Source organism: Podospora anserina, chromosome 7 (assembly GCF_000226545.1).
Source record: "Podospora anserina S mat+ genomic DNA chromosome 7, supercontig 3".
Lineage (NCBI taxonomy): Eukaryota > Fungi > Ascomycota > Sordariomycetes > Sordariales > Podosporaceae > Podospora > Podospora anserina.
The window spans coordinates 141,071-160,749 of record NW_001914848.1 but is presented as its reverse complement, the minus strand read 5'-3'; the positions used below and the strand labels follow the sequence as shown (position 1 = coordinate 160,749).

At 52.5% G+C, this 19,679-nt stretch overlaps 10 protein-coding genes across 10 annotated transcripts; 5 read left to right on the top strand and 5 right to left on the bottom strand.

The window, feature by feature from the left end:
- Positions 1 to 360: 360 nt before the first annotated feature.
- PODANS_7_1050 (uncharacterized protein) lies at positions 361 to 1,345 on the bottom strand (the record flags this gene model as incomplete). The annotated part of the gene is made up of 3 exons (XM_001905410.1): positions 361 to 657; positions 693 to 1,055; positions 1,157 to 1,345. 3 exons carry the CDS (start codon positions 1,343 to 1,345, stop codon positions 361 to 363), a joined length of 849 nt encoding a protein of 282 aa, XP_001905445.1.
- A 1,025-nt stretch (positions 1,346 to 2,370) lies between these two features.
- PODANS_7_1060 (uncharacterized protein) lies at positions 2,371 to 4,257 on the top strand (the record flags this gene model as incomplete). Its single annotated transcript, XM_001905409.1, has 3 exons — positions 2,371 to 2,775; positions 2,834 to 3,997; positions 4,051 to 4,257. The coding sequence occupies 3 exons, from the start codon at positions 2,371 to 2,373 to the stop codon at positions 4,255 to 4,257; spliced, it is 1,776 nt and encodes a 591-aa protein (XP_001905444.1).
- Positions 4,258 to 4,413: 156 nt separating this feature from the next.
- Positions 4,414 to 5,883, bottom strand: PODANS_7_1070 (uncharacterized protein; the record flags this gene model as incomplete). The annotated part of the gene is made up of 1 exon (XM_001905408.1): positions 4,414 to 5,883. The coding sequence occupies one exon, from the start codon at positions 5,881 to 5,883 to the stop codon at positions 4,414 to 4,416; it is 1,470 nt and encodes a 489-aa protein (XP_001905443.1).
- Positions 5,884 to 6,606: 723 nt separating this feature from the next.
- PODANS_7_1080 (uncharacterized protein) lies at positions 6,607 to 7,989 on the top strand (the record flags this gene model as incomplete). The annotated part of the gene is made up of 1 exon (XM_001905407.1): positions 6,607 to 7,989. The coding sequence occupies one exon, from the start codon at positions 6,607 to 6,609 to the stop codon at positions 7,987 to 7,989; it is 1,383 nt and encodes a 460-aa protein (XP_001905442.1).
- A 355-nt stretch (positions 7,990 to 8,344) lies between these two features.
- Positions 8,345 to 8,937, bottom strand: PODANS_7_1090 (uncharacterized protein; the record flags this gene model as incomplete). Its single annotated transcript, XM_001905406.1, has 2 exons — positions 8,345 to 8,806; positions 8,866 to 8,937. 2 exons carry the CDS (start codon positions 8,935 to 8,937, stop codon positions 8,345 to 8,347), a joined length of 534 nt encoding a protein of 177 aa, XP_001905441.1.
- Positions 8,938 to 11,963: 3,026 nt separating this feature from the next.
- Positions 11,964 to 13,706, top strand: PODANS_7_1100 (uncharacterized protein; the record flags this gene model as incomplete). The annotated part of the gene is made up of 5 exons (XM_001905405.1): positions 11,964 to 12,484; positions 12,632 to 12,685; positions 12,801 to 13,197; positions 13,260 to 13,483; positions 13,661 to 13,706. Coding segments are annotated over 5 exons (1,242 nt in total), but the record flags the coding sequence as incomplete, so codon positions are not given.
- Positions 13,707 to 14,523: 817 nt separating this feature from the next.
- PODANS_7_1110 (uncharacterized protein) lies at positions 14,524 to 15,634 on the bottom strand (the record flags this gene model as incomplete). Its single annotated transcript, XM_001905404.1, has 3 exons — positions 14,524 to 15,357; positions 15,430 to 15,535; positions 15,588 to 15,634. 3 exons carry the CDS (start codon positions 15,632 to 15,634, stop codon positions 14,524 to 14,526), a joined length of 987 nt encoding a protein of 328 aa, XP_001905439.1.
- A 643-nt stretch (positions 15,635 to 16,277) lies between these two features.
- On the top strand, positions 16,278 to 16,857 carry PODANS_7_1120 (uncharacterized protein; the record flags this gene model as incomplete). The annotated part of the gene is made up of 3 exons (XM_001905403.1): positions 16,278 to 16,484; positions 16,536 to 16,646; positions 16,702 to 16,857. The coding sequence occupies 3 exons, from the start codon at positions 16,278 to 16,280 to the stop codon at positions 16,855 to 16,857; spliced, it is 474 nt and encodes a 157-aa protein (XP_001905438.1).
- Positions 16,858 to 17,607: 750 nt separating this feature from the next.
- PODANS_7_1130 (uncharacterized protein) lies at positions 17,608 to 18,856 on the top strand (the record flags this gene model as incomplete). Its single annotated transcript, XM_001905402.1, has 3 exons — positions 17,608 to 17,709; positions 17,758 to 18,099; positions 18,173 to 18,856. The coding sequence occupies 3 exons, from the start codon at positions 17,608 to 17,610 to the stop codon at positions 18,854 to 18,856; spliced, it is 1,128 nt and encodes a 375-aa protein (XP_001905437.1).
- A 110-nt stretch (positions 18,857 to 18,966) lies between these two features.
- Positions 18,967 to 19,506, bottom strand: PODANS_7_1140 (uncharacterized protein; the record flags this gene model as incomplete). The annotated part of the gene is made up of 1 exon (XM_001905401.1): positions 18,967 to 19,506. The coding sequence occupies one exon, from the start codon at positions 19,504 to 19,506 to the stop codon at positions 18,967 to 18,969; it is 540 nt and encodes a 179-aa protein (XP_001905436.1).
- Positions 19,507 to 19,679: the final 173 nt, after the last annotated feature.

Below are 19,679 nucleotides of genomic sequence, written 5' to 3'. Positions count from 1 at the left end.
GACAGGGCATCCATACGTTCCCAAGGAGGTGAGCGAGTGGGGAGAGGGGAGAGGGGAGCGGTTGAATACCTAACATCAAGGGATTTATGAGGGCTTTTCTCCAAATCTCACGGGAATCTGACGGGATGATGTGGATGAAATGCGGCGAGGAGATGGCGAAGTGCGGATGGCTTTGCGACAGTTAGATGAGATACCCCTAGATGGAGGCACCACGTTATGGAGTTATTGTTTATGAGGTGACTTACAATTGTTTATTTACATGTGCTAATTGGTGCCTTGTCTAATTACACCCAGGTGTTATCACGGATCGGTCATGGGGTGTAAATGCTTACCTAGGGTATATACAATGTCGAAGGAGGGTCAACGAGCTGGAGCCATCATACCAAGGTAGGCGAGCGAAACCGTAAGGAGGCACGCCGATTCGGTTTCTATCTTGGACATACATGAAGCCCCGACAGTCCTTGGAGATGTTAGGGATGACCATAGATATGATGGATAAGGTACCGTTTTTGGAAAAGCGAGGCATGATAGCAACTCCTTCAATGGGAAAAGAATTTCTGTTTTCTCTTGTCGAGACATGTACAAGTTCCAAGCACTTTTCACCCCCCGGTTCCAGTCCAGCCACGTCGAGATAAACGGCGTAGGAAACAAGCAACCCTTTCAAGGTGCCTTAGCCCTCAGTCGTGAATCACATTGCTTCCTGGCGGTATATCAATCCTTGGCCCGCTCGGCTTTGCCTCCTCCCCCTTCTCCGGAAATTTGCGGAACAAGTCGGTAAGGCGGTCAATCGGGGCTGTGAGCAAACCCACGACCGATTCAAACGGGGGATGCTCTCCAGCCAAGGGGTGACTGCGGCTGGGAACAAAGTGCTTGGTTCGTCCAAAGCTTTTCGCCATGGACTCGGAGTGCTCAGGTGTCAGTTTCTCTTCGAGAGCAGGCAGGTCATAGCCTTCTTCGTCCTTGATGTGGTCCTCGAGCTTGCACCAAAGCTCCTTGATCCTTGGTATATAATCGGGGTCGCTAGAGCTCATGCTCTGAAAGTCCTTGAGCATTTTCTTGACCTTCATGGAGTTAGTAGTAGCTCTGCCACCGCCTGGAGATGGAGCTGAACCTGGTGATGATCCTTTCTGTCCGTCTCGGCAATCTGGCTTCCCACGGTGCCCATGTGCCACTCGAAAGCAGGGTACAGAATCAGCTCCTCTCCCACCGAGTGACGAGCGAGTTCCCACGTGAACTGATTGCCCCAACGCTGCTGGTGGTCCGGGTCACTCGAGTTGACCACTTCGTTATAGCAATCCTGGATATGGCGGTGGTCGTCGGTAATAGCCTGGGTGATTGTGGCCATACAAGCAACACCCAGGGCGTTCTGCGTCTGAATGGGCCGGACACGGGCCGAGATGACCGAAGCTGGTGAAAACCCTGGCCGTGGGATGAGTCTTTTGGTTGAGGAAGCGACTTGCAAGCATTGTGGAGGAATGGGCAAGGGTTCGATCGGCTTAAGAATATCAAAAAGGGGAAAAACAACTTTTGCGCCAAGGATCGTAGGTCAATATTTGTAGAGATTTAGTAGTGCCAAGTGGGACAGGAACTCACGTCAGGAAGACGTGAGAGTGAACAGAGCCATCCCAGGAGCTGGGACCTTCACACATAGCCATCTCAACTTTTCCATCGTCCCAAGATTCCCCAAGTTGAGATACCAGACACTTCTACCGGACTTGGGTTGATAAGCACAACCGATAAGTCAACTGATCCTACACCCGACTCAACTCATGTCCCCGCAAAGCAGCGCCATTCAGACCGAGCTTCAACATCACAAAATCAGCCTGTGAGACAATGAACCATTTGCGACTGTGATAAGAATCTGAAGCACAAATCACCTCGCACTGACCGCCGAGGACTGTGGTTCGTTGGTTGTTTCAGTCAAAAAACGACAGGTTCAATCGATGATGTCACCATTACAGACAGCCTCCTGAAGCAACAAAACAGCCCCTTGCCTATTGGACAAACATCAATAGCTCCAGGCCCCAGTCAACCACCTTGTGTCAAGCCGGAGCCTCTGTTCCTGGACAGCTTCGGCTTTCCGAGCCAGCGGGCAAGCTTCCTCCTACCCTTCTCTAGCATGATGATTCATCGACTCGACTTCCTCATGCGGGGAAGTGTCTGTTGTACAGGAAGTCATTGTCTTTGATCGAGATGTGGGGTTTATGGTCGTGATGACGAAGATGCCAAGATGGTGGTGCCCGTGATATAAAGGGGTTGAAGGGGCATCTGGGTCGAGGACCGCTGCCTATCCCAGCTCTCCTGTTACTTCATCCCGAGAACCTTTACGGATTGTTTCGAATCTGAAGACCATCACAGCCAAGAATTGCCATGTCGGGCCTCAACTCCAACCAGATGGACCCGCGCCAGCACCCTCTCAAGGCGACTGCTGCTGGCATTGCCGCCGAGTTGGTGGGTGAGCGCCGCAACCCTCGCATGACCCATATGCAGAGCGCCAACGAGGGCCCCGCCGACATCATCGCAAAGGTGTCCGGTGCCTCAGCTGGCGGAAAGAGAGAAGACGATGCCCTTTACTTCACCAACAATGAAGCCATCCCATTCCCGGACCCCGCCCACAGCAAGACCATCGGTGGTATTCCCGTAGCCAGCGATGTGTTTCTCTTCCAGAAGCAGCAGCACTTTAACCGGTCCAAGCCCCTCGAGCGTATGGTTCACCCATGCGGCTCTGGTGCCTTTGGCTACTTTGAGTGTACCAAGGATGTGACTGACCTCACCGTAAGTATCTCTCAGGTTGAAGCTTTTGCGAGCAGAAGAGGTGCTGACCTTACCCCAGAAAGCCGACTTCCTCTCCAGCGTGGGTGAAAAGACCCCCGTCTTCACCCGTTTCTCGACCGTCACCTTTGGCCGTGAATTTCCCGACGAAGGCCGCAACCCCCGTGGCTTTGCCATCAAGTTCTACACCACCGAAGGCAACTACGACATCGTGGGCCTCAATTTCCCCGTCTTCTTCTGCCGCGATCCCATTCAAGGCCCCGATGTCATCCGCTCTCAGTCCCGCAACCCCCGCAACTTCCTCCTCGACTATGATGCTCTCTTTGATCTGTTGGCCAACACACCCGAGGCCAATCATGCCGGCCTCATGTTCTTCTCAGACCACGGCACTCCTGTTGGCTGGCGATACAACCATGGCTACGGCTGCCACACGTTCAAGTGGGTCAACAAGGAGGGTAAGTTCGTGTACATCAAATACACCTTCCTCGCCAAGCACGGCCAGAAGCAGTTTACCGATTCCGAGGCTGTTGCCATGTGCGGCCGTGATCCAGATTATTCCAAGCGTGACCTCTGGGACACCATTGAGGCCGGCGAGGAGATTGAGTGGACTGCCTACGTCCAGGTGATGCAGCCCGAGCAGGCCGACCCCGACCTTCTCGGCTTTGACCCCTTTGACGTGACCAAGGTCTGGCCCAGAGACCAGTTCCCGCTCAAGGAGTTTGGCCGCCTCGTCCTCAACAAGAATCCCGAGAACTTCACCCGCGACGTCGAGCAGGCCGCCTTCTCCCCCGGCAGCATGGTTCCCGGCATTGAGGATTCGCCCGACCCGCTTCTCCAGTTCCGCATGTTCTTCTACAGAGACGCCCAATATCACCGCATCGGTGTCAACCTCCACCAGATCCCCGTCAACTGCCCCTTCATGGCCAAGAGCTACGCCTCGCTCAACTTTGACGGTCCCATGAGGTCGGATGCCAACCATGCCGGTAACAAGCAGTATGCGCCCAACAGCTTTGCTCACAAGTTCAGGCCCGACGCGGCCGAGGCGCCGTATGCTGTCAGCGACAACATTATGAGCCGGAAGAGCCATTACTGGCATGAGGGAAAGAAGAATGACTATGCGCAGGCGACACAGCTTTGGGCGAGGGTAATGACGCCCCAGCAGCGAGAGAACACGATTCAGAATACGGCCAAGTACTTGATCATTGTCAAGTACCCAGAGATTCAGGTATGCTTCGAATCAGTGAGGGCGAAATAGTTTGTAGCTGACACCTGGAACAGAAGAAATATCTCGCCCAGCTGTACAACATCTCGCCCGATTATTCGGAGGGTGTGTTCCAGCTCCTGCCGGCGCCGCAGTTTGACATGAACGAGGTCAAGAGTCTGGCTGAGAATGCGCACACGTGGTACAAGGAGAAGAAGTTCCAGCCTTTGAACGGGGAAAAGCTGACCGGTTTCGCTCCGCCGGGACCAGTGTACAACTACTAGCTTAATTTGTTTGTTGTGTCTGTCTGTGAGTATTGTAAGGAGCTGGGGGCAAATAGGGTTCTTCATCACATTGAATGATCATTCCTGTCGTGTGTCCAGGTGTTTGCTGTGTGTGGCGTGGTAACTTTGTTGCCTTTTATTTCCCAAGCAGATCCTCTATACGCTAATAGTCCTGAAAACGCTAAACTCTTCGCCTGTGGCAGCCAGCACGCCGGGAATCTGTGAGTGCCAGTGGACCTCCTTGGCCAGGTTCTGGTAGTGCACAAACAGAAGCTGGGGAGGCACGTCCGCAACACCACCCGTGTCCTTGCTCTCCTCGTCGTCCAGCTCGACGGCCAAGTCCCAAATGGTGACGGTGTTATCACCAGCAGAGACGGCAACGATACTGTCATCAGTGGGATGCCATTCGACACTGGTAATCTGCTCCTTGTGGTAGTCGAAGCTGGCGATGGGTGTGGGCTTTCCATCCGACTTCCATTGTCTGAGATCCCAGACACCCCACACACCGGCATCGTCACCGGAAGCCAAGAGATGGGTGGTTTGTCTCGACCAGGACATGACGTTTACGTCGACATTGCTGACTTGCATGCTGAGAGCTGGCTTGCGGGCCTTGCTGCGGACATCCCAGACGCGAATGGTGCCATCAGACGAAGCAGAAGCGAAAACGGAGGCTTCCGAGGGCGACCATTGGAGCTCTTCTACCGAGGAGGTGTGGCCGGTGAAGGGGCGGTTGTCGGTCACAAAGCCGCCGCCGTCGGTGCGGGTGGTGACATAGATGAGACCGTCGTTGTCACCAGTCAGGAGCTTTCCCTGTGGGTGAAGGGTCGACCAGTCGACAGCATAACCCTCGGACTTGTGGGCGCGGATGGTGCAGACGGGCTTGTTTTGTTGGGGGGTGATGATGGTACCCGGGGTATCAAAGGAGGCGAGGTGGGGGGTAATGTCGTGAATGTAAACATTGGTGGACTCGGTCATGGTCGCGGTGAGGGTGGTCGGGGTCTGCGAGGCACCAGTGGCAGGGGCCTGGTGAGCTCGTATCCTGTTAGTGGTGCTATTGAGAGGGATACTCTTGTGCTCAAGGAGAGGGTCAGAATCCTCATCGTCGTCCTCGTCGTCGCTGGAATCGTCGTCGTCACCGCCTTGCATCTTGCTCAGGGCGCTCAGCTTCATCACCATGAGAGAGTTGTCTAAGGCCTTTGTGTTCTCGGCCTGGGTGCCTGCTACTGTGTACATGGTCATGGGGTAGACGCTGCGGTTGTCGCCGAGCCCGTCGCGGATAATGTCGAAGGAGAGGCATGGCCATGGTGTGCTCAGGTTGTGAAGCATGCGGTATGTGGTGGGATCGGGAGAGAGGGTCTGGCCAGGCTCGAGTTTTGTTCTGCCGACGATGAATGTGCCCTGGGGGTTGTCGAGCTCCATAGCGCCCTCCTCAGCCTCTCGTTCGGCATCTGGTCTGCCGTCGATACCAGCCTCGATGATCTCGTCCTCGCTCTCAAACTCATCCTCGAACTCGTCCTCGAACTCGCCCATCTCGTTGGTCTTGTCATCGTCGATGTCCATAGCATCGGGGCGGCTGCGGCCCTTGAGGGGGCCGGCGCTGTCTTCGTCGGCAGTGCGCTTGGACATTTCGAAGGTGTTTCTTGACTAGGTAGCGATATTCAGTCGAGTAGGGTGTTCAATTACTTTGCGGCAATGCGACAATTAGAGGAGCGACTGGCTGGCGGGGTTCGTCGTGGTCGCAAAAATCTCGAGGGCCGCCCACCAAAAATTTGTGGATTTTCAACTTTTTAGTGGGGCATCTTATCACCCCGCATCAACCCCACCTGAGTCCCGCTAGCAGGGATTGATGCCAAGACCCAACTCAGGGACACGGAAGTAGCGAAGCTCGACGATGTCAACTCTCTCGATTTCCAGTCTGGCGGACATTCTCTATCACTCTCTCTTTTCCCTGTGGGTTGTAAATCGCAACGATTTGTAGTTATAATGCTGACTATTCACAGAATCTTGATATTCAGCGCTGTCTCATTCTCAGGCTGGAACAAGTCTTATCGGCCACCCACATTCACTCTCATGACCTCTGCCTCAAACGTTCTGCTCACATGAAGTCATGTTTTCTAAATCAATACAAGACACAGGCTTGTAACTGTCTTCTTCACTTTCCCAAGCTCCACAAGCTTTACGATCGAAGCATCCCTCTCTTGGATGCCGGGTGATGGGCTCGGAGTTGTGCCTCCGTGGGCAAAAGCGGGTCACTGTCCGCCATGGCATTCGACTCCAAGCCCATTTATCCGCACATCAACACGTCTCCATTTCTCCATTCTCTGAGCCTCAGGATGTTTTGTCCATGAGATGAAGACAAAAATGGGCTTCATCAGCCCAGCCATGTCTCCCTCTCTGGTCTCCCGGCCTCGGGGCGTTCTGTTTCTCGTCTGCCTCATCTCCTTGGTCACCATCTGGTCTTGCCGCCTCCCCAAAATATGCTTGTACGAAAGCACTTACAGACCCTCACTCTCACCTTACCAGCAACCCCAACCAAACCCGGTCGACCTGTCTCTCCCCGACTCACCCTTCGTCCGCTGGCCTCTCGAGCGTGTCTGCCGGGAGCAGACCATCTGGAGGCCCGGCCTGGTGTTTATTTGCGACAACAATTCGGGAGGAATTGGTAACATCCGGAATTACATCCTCACCTGCATCCGCTATGGTATCGAAGCCGGCGCCACCGGCATCGTCCTGCCCCGCATCCGCACTCGCAGCGAGAAGAATCTAGCAGATTTGATGCTGGACTACCAGCCGTTCACCTACTTCTTTGACGAGGACCACTTCCGAACCAATCTGGAAAGGGCTTGCCCTCGGATCACGGTCTACGATAATGATGAGAGCATTCCCAACGTACAACTCCCCGTGAAAGCCGAAAAGGTCAGGCCACATGATCTGGGGAAGAGGGGAGGCTGTGATAAGCGGGACCTCAACAAGAACGTCGGGGTATTCAACAAGGCATTTGCCGGTTACCTGGACAGGACGGAGAAAGAGTTTGGATGGCCTGAGTTGAACGAGATGAACCCCCGGCCGGTTAGGTTTCCTTGGGGAGTGCAGTTTGAGTGGCCTACTTGGAAGGATGGGCCAGAATTCACTGCCAGTTTTGGAGGGCTGTTGAGGTTCAGGGAGGATATTCTGGCTTTGGGGTTCAGAGCAAAGGGGTACATGAGAGAGTTCGCAAAGAGACATGGGGGAAGCGGACGGTATGTGGGGTTACATTTGAGAACTGAGAGCGATGCGCTGAGTCGGTGGCCGGATTTTGGGAACCAGACAGAGGCGTATCTGACGGCATCTGAGGCAACGGGGATCAAAGCTGCTTATTTGGCGACGGGGAATAAGACAGATGCAGCGAGGCTGGTTGAAGAGGCTGAAAGGAGGTTGGGCATGGGTGTCATCACCAAACATGACCTGCTTGCCAAGTACTCGAGGGAGGACCTGCTGATGTTGGAGGCTCTGACCTGGGACCAACAAGCCCTGATCGACTTTGTTGTGTTGGTCGCGAGTGACTATTTCTTTGGCATCAGCCCAAGTTCGTTCAGCATGAATGTGGCTCTGAAGCGTCACCTCAAGACTGAGGGCCTACACACAAGACCGTGGAAGATTGGTGGAGATGGAGACGGAAGAAGCTGGCTGACTGGGCGGTTTGAACAGTATTGGGATGATTGGTTGTACATGTATGAGTCCATGTGGCCATAAGGTCTCGATTGTTTTCTAATCTCGATTCCTCTATCACTATGCAACCATCAACCCATTGAGCATCACTTTTCGAAATCTTCTCCATCTCAAACATCGGCCTGGGCGCCATTGTACGAGTGGATCTATCACCCCCAGCTGTTAGCTCACTTGTCGTATGAAGGGAAAAGCCAAACTTACAGTATGATCGAAACATCCCGCAGGTGTATCCCACAGGAACGCCCCAGTGTTGATGAAGACCTCCTTGCTATCACCACAGACCAACCAAGCAGCACTGTTGGGCCTGTTGATGTCACTGACGGTCCAGGTGAGGGTGTCGCCCTGCCAGCCAAAGGTACCATAGGTGTTTGGTGTGGTGTCAAACCATGTCCTGAGTCTTCTTTGGGTTTTGTCGGTGGGGTTCTCGACGTTGAGGTAGAGGTTGGGGGAGTTGCCAAAGTTGTTCTGGATTAGCTGGCCGGAGGTGAGCTGGAACTGGGCGGCCGTCTTGGAGTTGGCGAGGACCGCTGCTCTGGGGACGGGGGTGGATGTCGGCTGGGGCTGGAGATAAGAGCGGTAGTTGGGCGTGGCGACCGCGCGGATCCAGTACCACCCTGATTGCAGCGTGGTTGGAGTGGGGACAACCGGGCCGGAGCCTGAGCCGGCTTGGGTAGAGGTGGTGATGGATGGGGGTGTAGTGACAGTGGTGAGAGTGGTGATTACACGAGAGGAGGAGGTAATAAGCTGGGAAGATGATGGGACAGGTGTGGGAGACGGCGCCGGTGTCGAGGTTGGTGCCGGGGCGGAGGTGGCTGCTGGAACGCACTGGGCATAATATGGGCTGGGAAGCGTCAGTAATCATCGACCACAATGTAGGAATAGGAGTCTTGAGAAGGCTTTACTTGTATGTGGTGCACTGCCAGCCAGCACTGCAGCTCTCGTCTGGTCGCCCGGTACCACCACACTGCTCATATGGCCCGCGTTGGGCCGCCGCACCGGCCGTCAGTAGGAGAACAGCAGAGAAAACACGCATCTTGAGAGCCAAGTTGAGATTGAACAATGCCAAGGTGACAAGAAGAGTCAAGCTTTTCACCAAGCTTCAACGGTGGAAAAGTGAGACTTTATGACATTTTCATGATACCCACCCACACAGGGACCTTGGCGTAGCCGGCCCGGTTCAGTCGTCCGACTTGCCTTTTCAGAATGGACGGAATGGAGCTGGGGCAGGTATTCCCGGGAATTTGGGAACGAAGACCCGGTTTGGGAGGAAGTGTTGCATCGAAATGATCGGATAAATTGCGATGGAGATGTAAACAGCGGGATGACCCGCTTCCCTCATGCTTCCAATCGCTAGCTGACGGAACCTGCCTTCCGAACTGCCTACCTACTCGTTGGAAAGCATCTCAAGCCACCTGAATGTGGGTGCGAGTGGGAAAGGATTACACTCGGAAAAGACTGACTTTGATGCACAGAAGAAATATCTGAAATCGACATACAAGAGGGTTGGTTCAAAGAAAGATCTGTCCTCCATTTGCGACAAACCCAGCGTCAAAGGACATCCTGATCTTGTAAACGAGTGTAGGTCCTTGTCCTTGTCCTTGCACATAGCTGTCCCTTACCTAGGTATGAAAACCATCAGTTCTGGCCATTTGCAGCCTTCTTCGCTTTTCCCTGGGCCAACTCCTGAAGTTCCGTCTCCAACTCAGCCAACTGCTCCAGAAGAGACTTCTTCTTCTTGTCATCAACATCTCCACTGGCAAACGCTACACGTATGTGGTATTGTGCCACATGAATGTTCGCCACATCAACGGCATACTGCGCTAGAGCAACAGCATTCGCAGTTCTCGGATCTTTGCCTTCCGGGTCGCTTCTCTTGCGGCCATCGAGCGTTCGTTGCGCATCGGTGAGAGCTTTATCTAGTCTGGCTTTTTCGAGCTTCCAGGCCTGTGGCGCTATATAGAAATGTTAGTGTCTATTGAAGTGCCCCGTCACGCTGACTCAGACGAAATAACCTACAGCGCCCATCGACAAAAGTAGCGCCTCCAGTACCGGACATCTTATCGTTTGGTGTTATGCGTGTAACTGGCGTGGGTAGAAGGAGGTAGTTCGTCTATATAATCCTGAGATAGACAAACCCTTCTGTCTTTCTGAAGCTGAGATGGACAAATGCTTCTGTGGACCTGTGTGTAGCTGGGATCAAACAGCGTGGAAACTTATATCTGTCTACCTTGAGCTGAGATAGACACACAACAAGGCTCGGACCATAAGAACGGGAACTTTCGCATGTACTCTTTCGAGCGTGGCGTACACACGGAAACCAGAATTTTCAGGTCAAAGAGGCCGTTGTGCCGCAGAGCCTGGTGATGTTGTTTGCTGTGTCGTGATCATCACCGGCTTGTTCGGGGCTCTTCACCGTGAGAAGGCCAGTTACAATAGGTAAAGAAAAGAGGGGCTCGCCCTCACCGATACGCATCACCTTATCAAGTACTTTCACGGTTTGGAGTTGGATGGTGGTCTGTGGATGGCCCCGGACGCGGGAGAGCTGAAGATGGTGTTCAGGGCCTGTTCATTTTTGGTGAGGCGTCAGGCCTTCCCAAACGATACTGTCCAATTTCGGCCATCTACTGCGTCAAGAAAGTATTGCCTGCCCTTTTATGGCCAAGGGATTGGCCCTTGGTGGTAACCCCCTGGTCGAAATGAGGCACACCTGGACTTGAGGGGGGCAATCAGCTGTGATGCCTCAACCTGTTAGTTGTCAGCTCGACCCGTGAGGCTCTGTTCTTCATCGTTTGACCTTTCGCAACGCCGGATAGAACAACAAAGGTTATCTTTGTGTATTCTTTCGTTAACTGTGTGTTCACAAAACAAATTGTAAACAATACCACTGAATCTATGGATGCATAAAGTTATGCATACACAACATACAGCAATTCTGAGTTGTGAATGTACAATGCATGGAGCCTGCCTTCAATCCCATGGTAGGTGACTACGGAGCCTCATGGTACGTCCTCTGATTGTTGGGGCTCTCCAATCTGGGGCCTGTTCTACACCAGCGCTCAGATGTTAGGTTCCAATGTTACTCATGGTGTGTCGCACACAACCAGGGACTTGATTTGACAAGTGTGTGCACTGCCACGCACCCTTACCAGAGTTTGCTGCGGGAATTATCTTGTGGTGTGTGGCATCCATTACTATCCGGTAGTCATTGCCGAGAGCCTTATGCCTCAGTCAGATCATGATTCTGCTCTCACACTTCGTAATCAGACAAGTAGCATTCGAGGATCCTGGTGGCACCACATGTATGGTTCTCCTCAGTTGACGTGACCTGGTGAGGGCTAGTAGCTAATTAGACCATGCAGGAAACGTAGGTACCTAGCTAGGTACATGATGTTCACACGAGTCCGCTGGGTATTCCGTCACGTTGTAAACAAAGAGATTGAGGCCTTGCGAAAGAGTCAACAGGCCCCTCAAGATACGCAATATACCTCTAAAAGATAGGAAATAGGCCTCTCAAGATAGTCAGAGGGCCCTAAAAAGATTGTCGAAGGCATATCAATTATCTTTGAAGCGCTTAAATTCTTTGTGCAATCTCTATTACTTTGTCGACCACTCCTGCCTACCAGGGCTAACCACCATTGCGCCACATCACCAACGACAACCATCTTGTCATTATATGTGAGTCTCTTTAGAAATCAACATGTCGGACTCCGCCTCATGTGAACCAAAAGGGTTCCAAATCTCAGGAGATAGCGACTGTCGTTTCAACCAGAGTGTGCTCATGAGACTTATCATCTTCTCGGCCAGGGGCATATCAATCATGGCGGCAGATTATAGCTGCTGAACACGAACTGATATATGGCGGCAAATAGGAAGCTTGAAGGTCAACTGCCTGCATCAATCAACCCTCAGCCTATAAGACCTCGTGGAACTGCTGCAATGCGAGGATGCAATGCACAACACATCCGCCATTTGATTTGACGTGTTAAGAAATACAGTAGATTAAGTGCAGTTTTGATCACATCATGAGTGGGCATTCCTGCTACACAGGCTGTCAACCAGACCCATTTAACCATGAGACTGCCACTCCAATCCCCAGTCTCTGGACTGGCTTCCCATCACCCGTTGAAAAGGCTGCGCTTCGAGCTTTCCGAATATCATTTGCTGCACAGCCATCATTATCAGCCAGAAACGTACGCTTAGGCTTCAAGATGGCACGCTCAGACTTTGCAGGCTCAACTCTAGGCTCAGAGCCCTCAAGCCCAACCAGTCCCATGGGGAGTGACAGGTCGCGTGGAAGCAGCGCTCCGACAACTGTAACAGCGGCGTCAGTGGATCCCTTGATCAACCCGACACAAGCAATAGACGGAGCGGAACACCAACCGACTCCATCACTCGCATCGATTGCCATTGAGGAACCAATCCCCGCTGAAGGCTGGCTTGATCTCGCAAGATTGATGACGAAGACACCAGATTTTGCGGCCTTTTCGCGGTTCCATGACCTTCATATCAAAAACCTTTTGTATTATCAAGTCGAGTTATCAGTGTTGAGGGAACAATTGAAGGATCTGGAAGAGCTGGACAGGGATTCGAATGGTCTCGACCTTCATGGCGAGTCTGAGTTTCACAAAGAACCCGAGAAGATTTTCTGGGGACCGGGCACCAACAGTAAACAGTTTTTGAAGATTCGAGAATTGAGGGAATGTTTGAAGGGCTACGGTATGTTCAATCTTGTTGTATTCTCCTCAGTTCGTCAAATATTTCGGGTCGTGGGCTCACATTGGCATAGACGAAGCGCTCTTGCAGTACTCCCGAATATCAACGCTCCCTGAACCCAGTACTCACAACATGCGACAACTAGTGAAGTGGCTCCAGGACGAAGATCATGGGAACATGACTGTTCAAGGAGTTGGCAGCGAGATATGGGGGGATCAGCAAAAGAAGCCAGAGCCTCCCCCACTTCGCCAACAGTTCATGAATCTCATCAGCTTCTGGAACAAGACGGAACCGCCAACCAGAGCAGACCTTGTGGCACCTCGTTGGCGAAAGGATGTCGACGGCCTGACACGGTGGCTCGCGGAGGAACTCATTCCCTTCAGAGAAGCTGTAAAAAACCCCCACAAGAGAGAAGCGGATGATTCGGAGTCTACGGCCGGTCAAGAGGGAAGCGAAAAGACATCTACCAACCATGTGGAGGATGCAGATAAAGAAGCGCAGAAAAGGAGGTCAAGAACCGTGAGTCAACATTCAGATTGGTGGTCATCCAGCCAGCCTATCAGGTTACTAACATCGGAAAGGACAACGTTCGAGCATACTCGGGCGACACGCTACTCAAGCTGACTTATCGCGGAGCAACTTTGGTGGCCTGCATGCTTCCAATTGTCGCCATTCTTTGCCTCTCTATCGTCCCCAACTTGTACCATAAACTGGCCATGATCACATGCTTCACAGTCCTCTTCGCCATAGCAGTCATGTGCATGACCGAAGGGACAAGAGTTCAAGTGTTTACGGCCACCTCCGCGTAAGCTTCTCTGTCTCTCTTAACACTCTTCTTTGCACTCCAGTGATGACCCCTATTTAAACCCTGAACCCTTAGCCCCTGACTCCCTGAACCAAACAGGTAGTGCACCAGAATCATGCATGGCCACGAATCCCCTCGTAGGAGCCACAGAAGAAGAGGCTGACACGACATCAACAGATTCCTCGCCGTACTGGTGGTTTTTGTCCCGGTTCAAAGTTCCTGAAATTCTAGACCGCGCTACATCGTCAGTGATGCTTGGTACCTACCTAGATAATAGGCTTTAAAAATAGTCAACAGGTCTTGAAGGATAGTCAGCAGGCCTCGAAAGATAGTTCATTTAGCTTAAAATATAGTTAATAGGCCTTAAAAATAAGTAATAGGCCTTAAAAGATCGTTAATAGGCCTCCAAAGATAGTTAATAGGCCTTCAAAGATAGTTGATACGCTTTAAAAGAAATTCAATAGGCCTAAAAAGATAGTAAATAGGCCTTGAAAATAATTAAAAGGCCTTAAAGGATACTTGATAGGCCTTAAAAGATAATGAAAAAAGTGTTGAGTTTAAGTTGTAGGCCTTTTAAAATGATACAATTTTCAACTAGACGTTGAGCAAGGCGTTGAGCAGGGCGTTGAGCAGGGCGTTGAACTGGGCGTTGAACTGGGCGTGGGGGTGAGGAGAGGGTGGAGGAGACGGGAAAGAGTGGAAGGGAAAGGTGAGGGTGCAAGGGAGAGGGGGGAGGGACGGAGAAGGCATGATGTAGTGAGATAAGACGTAGTAAATAGAATGATAGAGATCACAACGTAGAAGAAAGTGCGTAAAGCATAAGAAAAACACCTCATATAATCATTTCAAGGCTTTTCCACCATCTCCGAAAACATATGGACTATCTTTAAAGGCCTATTAAGATACAAGGTAGGTAGTCAAGCCCTACTCACTACCTCTGGAGGTATGCTAGCTATCTTCAAGGCCCTACTGCTAGCGACAGTCTCTATCATTTGGTCCACAACGGACGTGGTAAGATGGTACTATCGCTCGTGATGAAATTAATCCTTGAGTGGAGCGGTGGTAGGATCCCAAGACACATGCTCGTACACACCAGTGTCTAACGACTTCATATCCTCCTCAGTAAGCTCGAAGTCGTAGACCTGAGCGTTGGCGACGATTCTTTCAGACTTCACGCTCTTGGGCAGTGGGACCAGGCCTTTCTGCAAGCTCCAACGAATCAGGATCTGAGCTTCGCTCTTTCCATGCTTCTCGGCAAGCTTCTTGACAATGGGCTCACCCCATCGGTTGCCCTGGACTAACGGGCAGTAGGCCTCGACAGCAATGTTTCTTTTCTTGCACCACTCGACAATGTCGTCTCTGGGGCACCAGGGGTGAATCTCCCACTGGCCGACGCTGATGACGCCGCCCTTGCCCTTGCCGCCGCGCTCCTCCTCCAACTCGGCAATGTGCCTTTCCAGCTCGTGGAGATGGGCAACGCCATAGTTGCTTACACCGATGCTTCTGACCTTGCCGGCCTCAACAGCCTCCACCAGGGCCTTCCACGATTCTTTGCGTTTGGCCGAGCCGCCGTAGGGGGCGTGGATGAGCACGAGATCGAGATACCCGAGCCCCGTCTCGTTGAGCATGCGGTCAATCTGGGACTGAACACTCTCATAGCCCAGTGTGTAAGGCATGATCTTGGTGGTGAAGAAGATCTTCTCGCGGGAAAAGGAACGAATGGCCTGGCCGCAAGCTCCTTCATTGCGGTACAATGCCGCAGAGTCGATCTGGGGGTGGTCAGTAACTGCGCATATGCTACAGGGGGGACTCGCACATGGGCGTAGCCGGCCTTTACAGCTTCGGACACGCATCTTGCTGTATCTGAAGGGGGGCTATAGTGAGCGTCAGCATGTCACACTCAACATTGATAGAATAGCATGTTTTGAAGCGTACGTCTGGTAGACACCGAAGCCCAGTTGAGGGATCTCGTAGCCACTGTTGAGCTTGAGCTTGGTGTCGATGATGAGCGTCATTATGAGAGTAGTCGGATGGTGTTGTGAATCGAGCAGTCTCTGGTTTTGACATGAAACGTGAGCGATTTTTAATCAGATGATCTGATAACAAGCAATCAATCGGGGTGGGCATCGGCGAAGGCATCGGCGAAGGCATCGGCGAAGGGCCACCCCACCTTGCAGAGCATGTTGCGGGTCATTTGTGCACGCACCATCGAAGCCGCCAGCCGTGGTGACGTTTTCGGGGCTTGGCGTTACTTTTTGAGTCCCGAGGATGCGTCGCCGTGGTTTAGTGCATAGCTACCTAAACAGGGTGAGATTTGGATGAGAATGTCGATAGAAAATAATGACAACCATCGACTTCATCCAGGTCACTGGTCTGGACTGTGCCAAGCCAGCGCCGAGTGCTCTTGCTGGTGTCTCCCTGCCCCTCCACGCCGTCCAAGCAAATTGCGGGGCTCTCAGTCGCTGCAAGGCAAAATGAACGTCACCGTAGTCTCCGACACAAGAACCTCACGTGCCTTCGCGTCTCCATCTCACGATATTACGACTGTTGGTTCATGAGTCGGACAACACGAGAATCAACACACTTTCAATGGATTATTGGACGGGCTAACACAGAAGCAGTCTGGGCTGCGGCGCTGCTCAGGGGTATTATCGGGGCTCTTGTGTCACGTGCTGCTTTCTCAGCTCAGCCCAGCCAGGCCACTGAGACATGCTGATTCAATCGCGATGACCTTCTGGGGAAGGACACACCGGAAGCCCGCAGCGTTGCGCAAACCACTCTGTACCCGTTCAACATGGTCAATATCTCCGGGGCCAGGCCTCACGCGTTGAGGATCACCATCGCCCTCTTCTGCATTCTCTCCGTGTTTCTGTTCTTCGACCCCATCGGCTTCGCATCCACCATGAACTACAACCTCGCACCCCCAGGCTCGACCACAATGGTGACACACATTGTCCTGTTCAAGTTTAAGCCCGATCTTGATGATGGAGCTGTAGATGTGGTGAGTCCCGTCGTTTACCGGCCAATTAACACCCTTCTCACATGATATCAGGCCTGTGCCAAGATCTTGTCTCTCAAGGAAAACTGCCTTCGGCCCAATTCGCAACACGCGTATATCAAGAGTATTACAGGAGGTCGAGATAACTCCCCAGAAAACCTCCAGGTACGTCCCACTCTTGCCTCCTCGCCATGTCTCATGGGCTGACCTCTCGGACAAGAATGGCATGACACATGCTTTCGTTGTGCAATTCGAAAACACGGATGATAGAAATTACTACGTGGAACAGGACCCCGCCCATCTGGCTTTCAAGAAGGAGATTGAACCTCTGGTCGAGAAGATTACCGTGCTCGACTATGTCAGCGGTGTGTTTTAGTGGGTTTGGCCAGCTAGCTGAGTTATAAAGTAACGTCGGGTACCTATCTCCAGAGGCTTCACAGTTTCCCATGACATTGCATCGCCGTTTCTTGAATGGCATCAACGCACAGCCACGCCGAGCTGCGGCGCACGGAGCCGGCTCGGTCCCGATCCCGGCAGAGCTTCGACTTCACTGTCCCGGAAATAAGGCCACTGCTTCTGTTGATGTCGTTTCAGTGGTCAATGCCTGATGGCGTAGCCATCGCCATTTCTGTGCAAATCACGACTCCAAACACCCCGCACCCATGATACACAGCAGACAGCCACGCGTTGTGGACAAAATAATTGGCCATGCAAAGGTAAGTCAACGCACATTATATTCTGAACTATGCGTTCAAGAAAGTCGATAGGCCTCATAACCATTTCGTAGGCCTATGAACTATCTTTCAATGCATATCAAACTATCTTTTAATGCCTATTGACTACCCTCTTAGGCCTATTCACTGTCTTTTAAGGCGTATTGACTATCTTTCGACGCGTCATTTAGTTTTTTGTGCAGTGAAAGATATTTTGTCCACGACGTACCGTCAAGATCGAGAGGTTGGTTCGTCATATGCGTGTCGTTGACGTGCTGACACTTGCCAGCATACACGATTGCCGCGTAGGTGTGCAAATAGGATCAGGCCAGAAGCAATCGAGGAGATATAAAAAGGGTGTTGATAAACCACGAACGAAGACATTCAGATTCAGCCAACTCAACATTCACAACATGGCGACCATCACGCAGACTCAAACCACCGCCGCCACCGAGAGTGCCCCTCTCAAGTTGACCCTGGCCTACCAGGAGGAGATTCATGAGGAGGTACTTGCTGTCATGCCCTACCTCCATGGCGTCCATGAAACTAACAGCCTTCCCTAGTACAAATACTCGGCATACCTCCCTGTCTATGACACCGAGACCACTTTTCCCCCTCTCAAACCCTTCGAGTTCAACGACAGAGGTCTCGTCGCCAACAAGGAAAAGCCCAATCTCTTGTCCAAAGAGAATGTCCCCGCTCTCAAAGTGATCAATTTGACGCCTGGTATTGGAACCGAAATCCGGGGTCTTCAGCTGAGTCAGCTCAACGACATCCAAAAGGACGAGTTGGCTCTCCTCATCGCCGAGAGAGGCGTCGTCGTTTTCCGCGATCAGGACTTCAAAGACATTGGCATCGAGAAGCAAAAAGAGTTTGGCCGGTACTTTGGGCCTCTTCACATTCATGTGCGCCTCCCCCCCTCACCCCCCTTTACCCTTCCCTGCCCTGTCTAGATGATTCTAACCCCTTCCCTCTCAGCCCGTCGGTGCCCACGTCAAAGAATCGCAAGAATTGCATAACATATATTTGGGTAGCGACAACGAATACAGGAACCGCCGCCGAGGCAACCGTCTCACCACGACCGGCTATCACTCGGACGTTTCCTACGAGCGCCAACCCCCCGGGATCACCATCCTGACTTTGCTCTCGGTGCCCCCTACAGGAGGCGACACCGCATGGGAGTCCCAAACTGCCGCCTATGCCCGTCTTTCCCCTCCCATCCAGGCGCTTCTTGAAAACCTCCGCGCTGAGCACTCCGGCTTTCCCCAAGCAGAAGGCGCCCGCCGTGACGGCCTGTTTGTGCGCCGCGAACCAGTGAAAACCGAGCACCCGATCGTTCGGGTTCACCCTGCCACAGGCCAAAAGGCACTTTTTGTCAACCCGGGTTTTACCAAGAGGATTGTGGGGCTGAAGGATGAGGAGAGCGAGGCGCTGTTGAAGCTTCTTTTCCACCACATCACGTTTGGCCAGGACTTTCAAGTGAGGGTCAAGTGGGAGGAGGGGACAGTCGCACTCTGGGATAATAGGGTGACAAGTCACACTGCTATCAGCGATTACAATGTTCACGTGCCCCAGGAAGGGTTGAGGCATGGGTTCAGGATCACGACGCTGGCAGAAAGGCCGAGGGGGGTCAATGGACTGGAGAGCAGATGGGATGAGTAATTGCTCTTCTTTCTTTCTCTGAGCCGGTGACAGGGGAAAGCCCCTGTGAGGATGCTGTGTGCAAAACTCCAAGTAACCTTAACCCTAACCCAATTCACAACCCTAACCCATCAAAACATGCCATCAATGATCATCGCGTTCACGAGCTGACAATGTCTGTTCGCGTTCGTTTCACTCATTTCTGAATTCTGGTTAAGACCATAAGGCCACACGTGTGAGCCTCCGCAGTTAATCTTTGCGTCTTGCCCATCCCAGCTCTTCAGAAGGGGGGTGGCTGTCGGCCAGTTGTTTTGAGAGCAGCGCTGGTTGAACCCGTTGGTGGTACCCACACCTAGCGTGTGAGAGATCTCGTGTAGCGCAACTCGTTCATTCATATAGGACCTGTTTGAGCCGAAGCGGATGTTGCCGTTGAAGTTGCCGTCAGCGGTTTGGACAGAGGGGACGTATTGGACTGTCACGACTTTGTTTGCCCGTGGAGCGAGCCTGTTGTACCTGGCAACGGCGAGACGCATGGCATTCTCGATACGGGCGTAGGCGTCGTTCTGGTCAGAGGTCGGGTTGCTCGCCTTCTGGAGGCTCCAGCTGATGGCTGCGGTGGCGAAGGATGTGTAGACCCAGAGGAGGGTAAAGAGCTGGAGAAGGACACGCATGTTGGGCAGCGTGATCCCAGAGACGATGACGGTCAGCACAGGGATTGGGAGTTGGATGTTGATACCGAGAAAAGAGGTATATGGACCTGACGGAGAGGTGAACGGAGAGATTTATACTGTTCACCAGAAATCACCCGGCGGACTGCCGAGCCGGGATGGTTGCTCTACGGGTA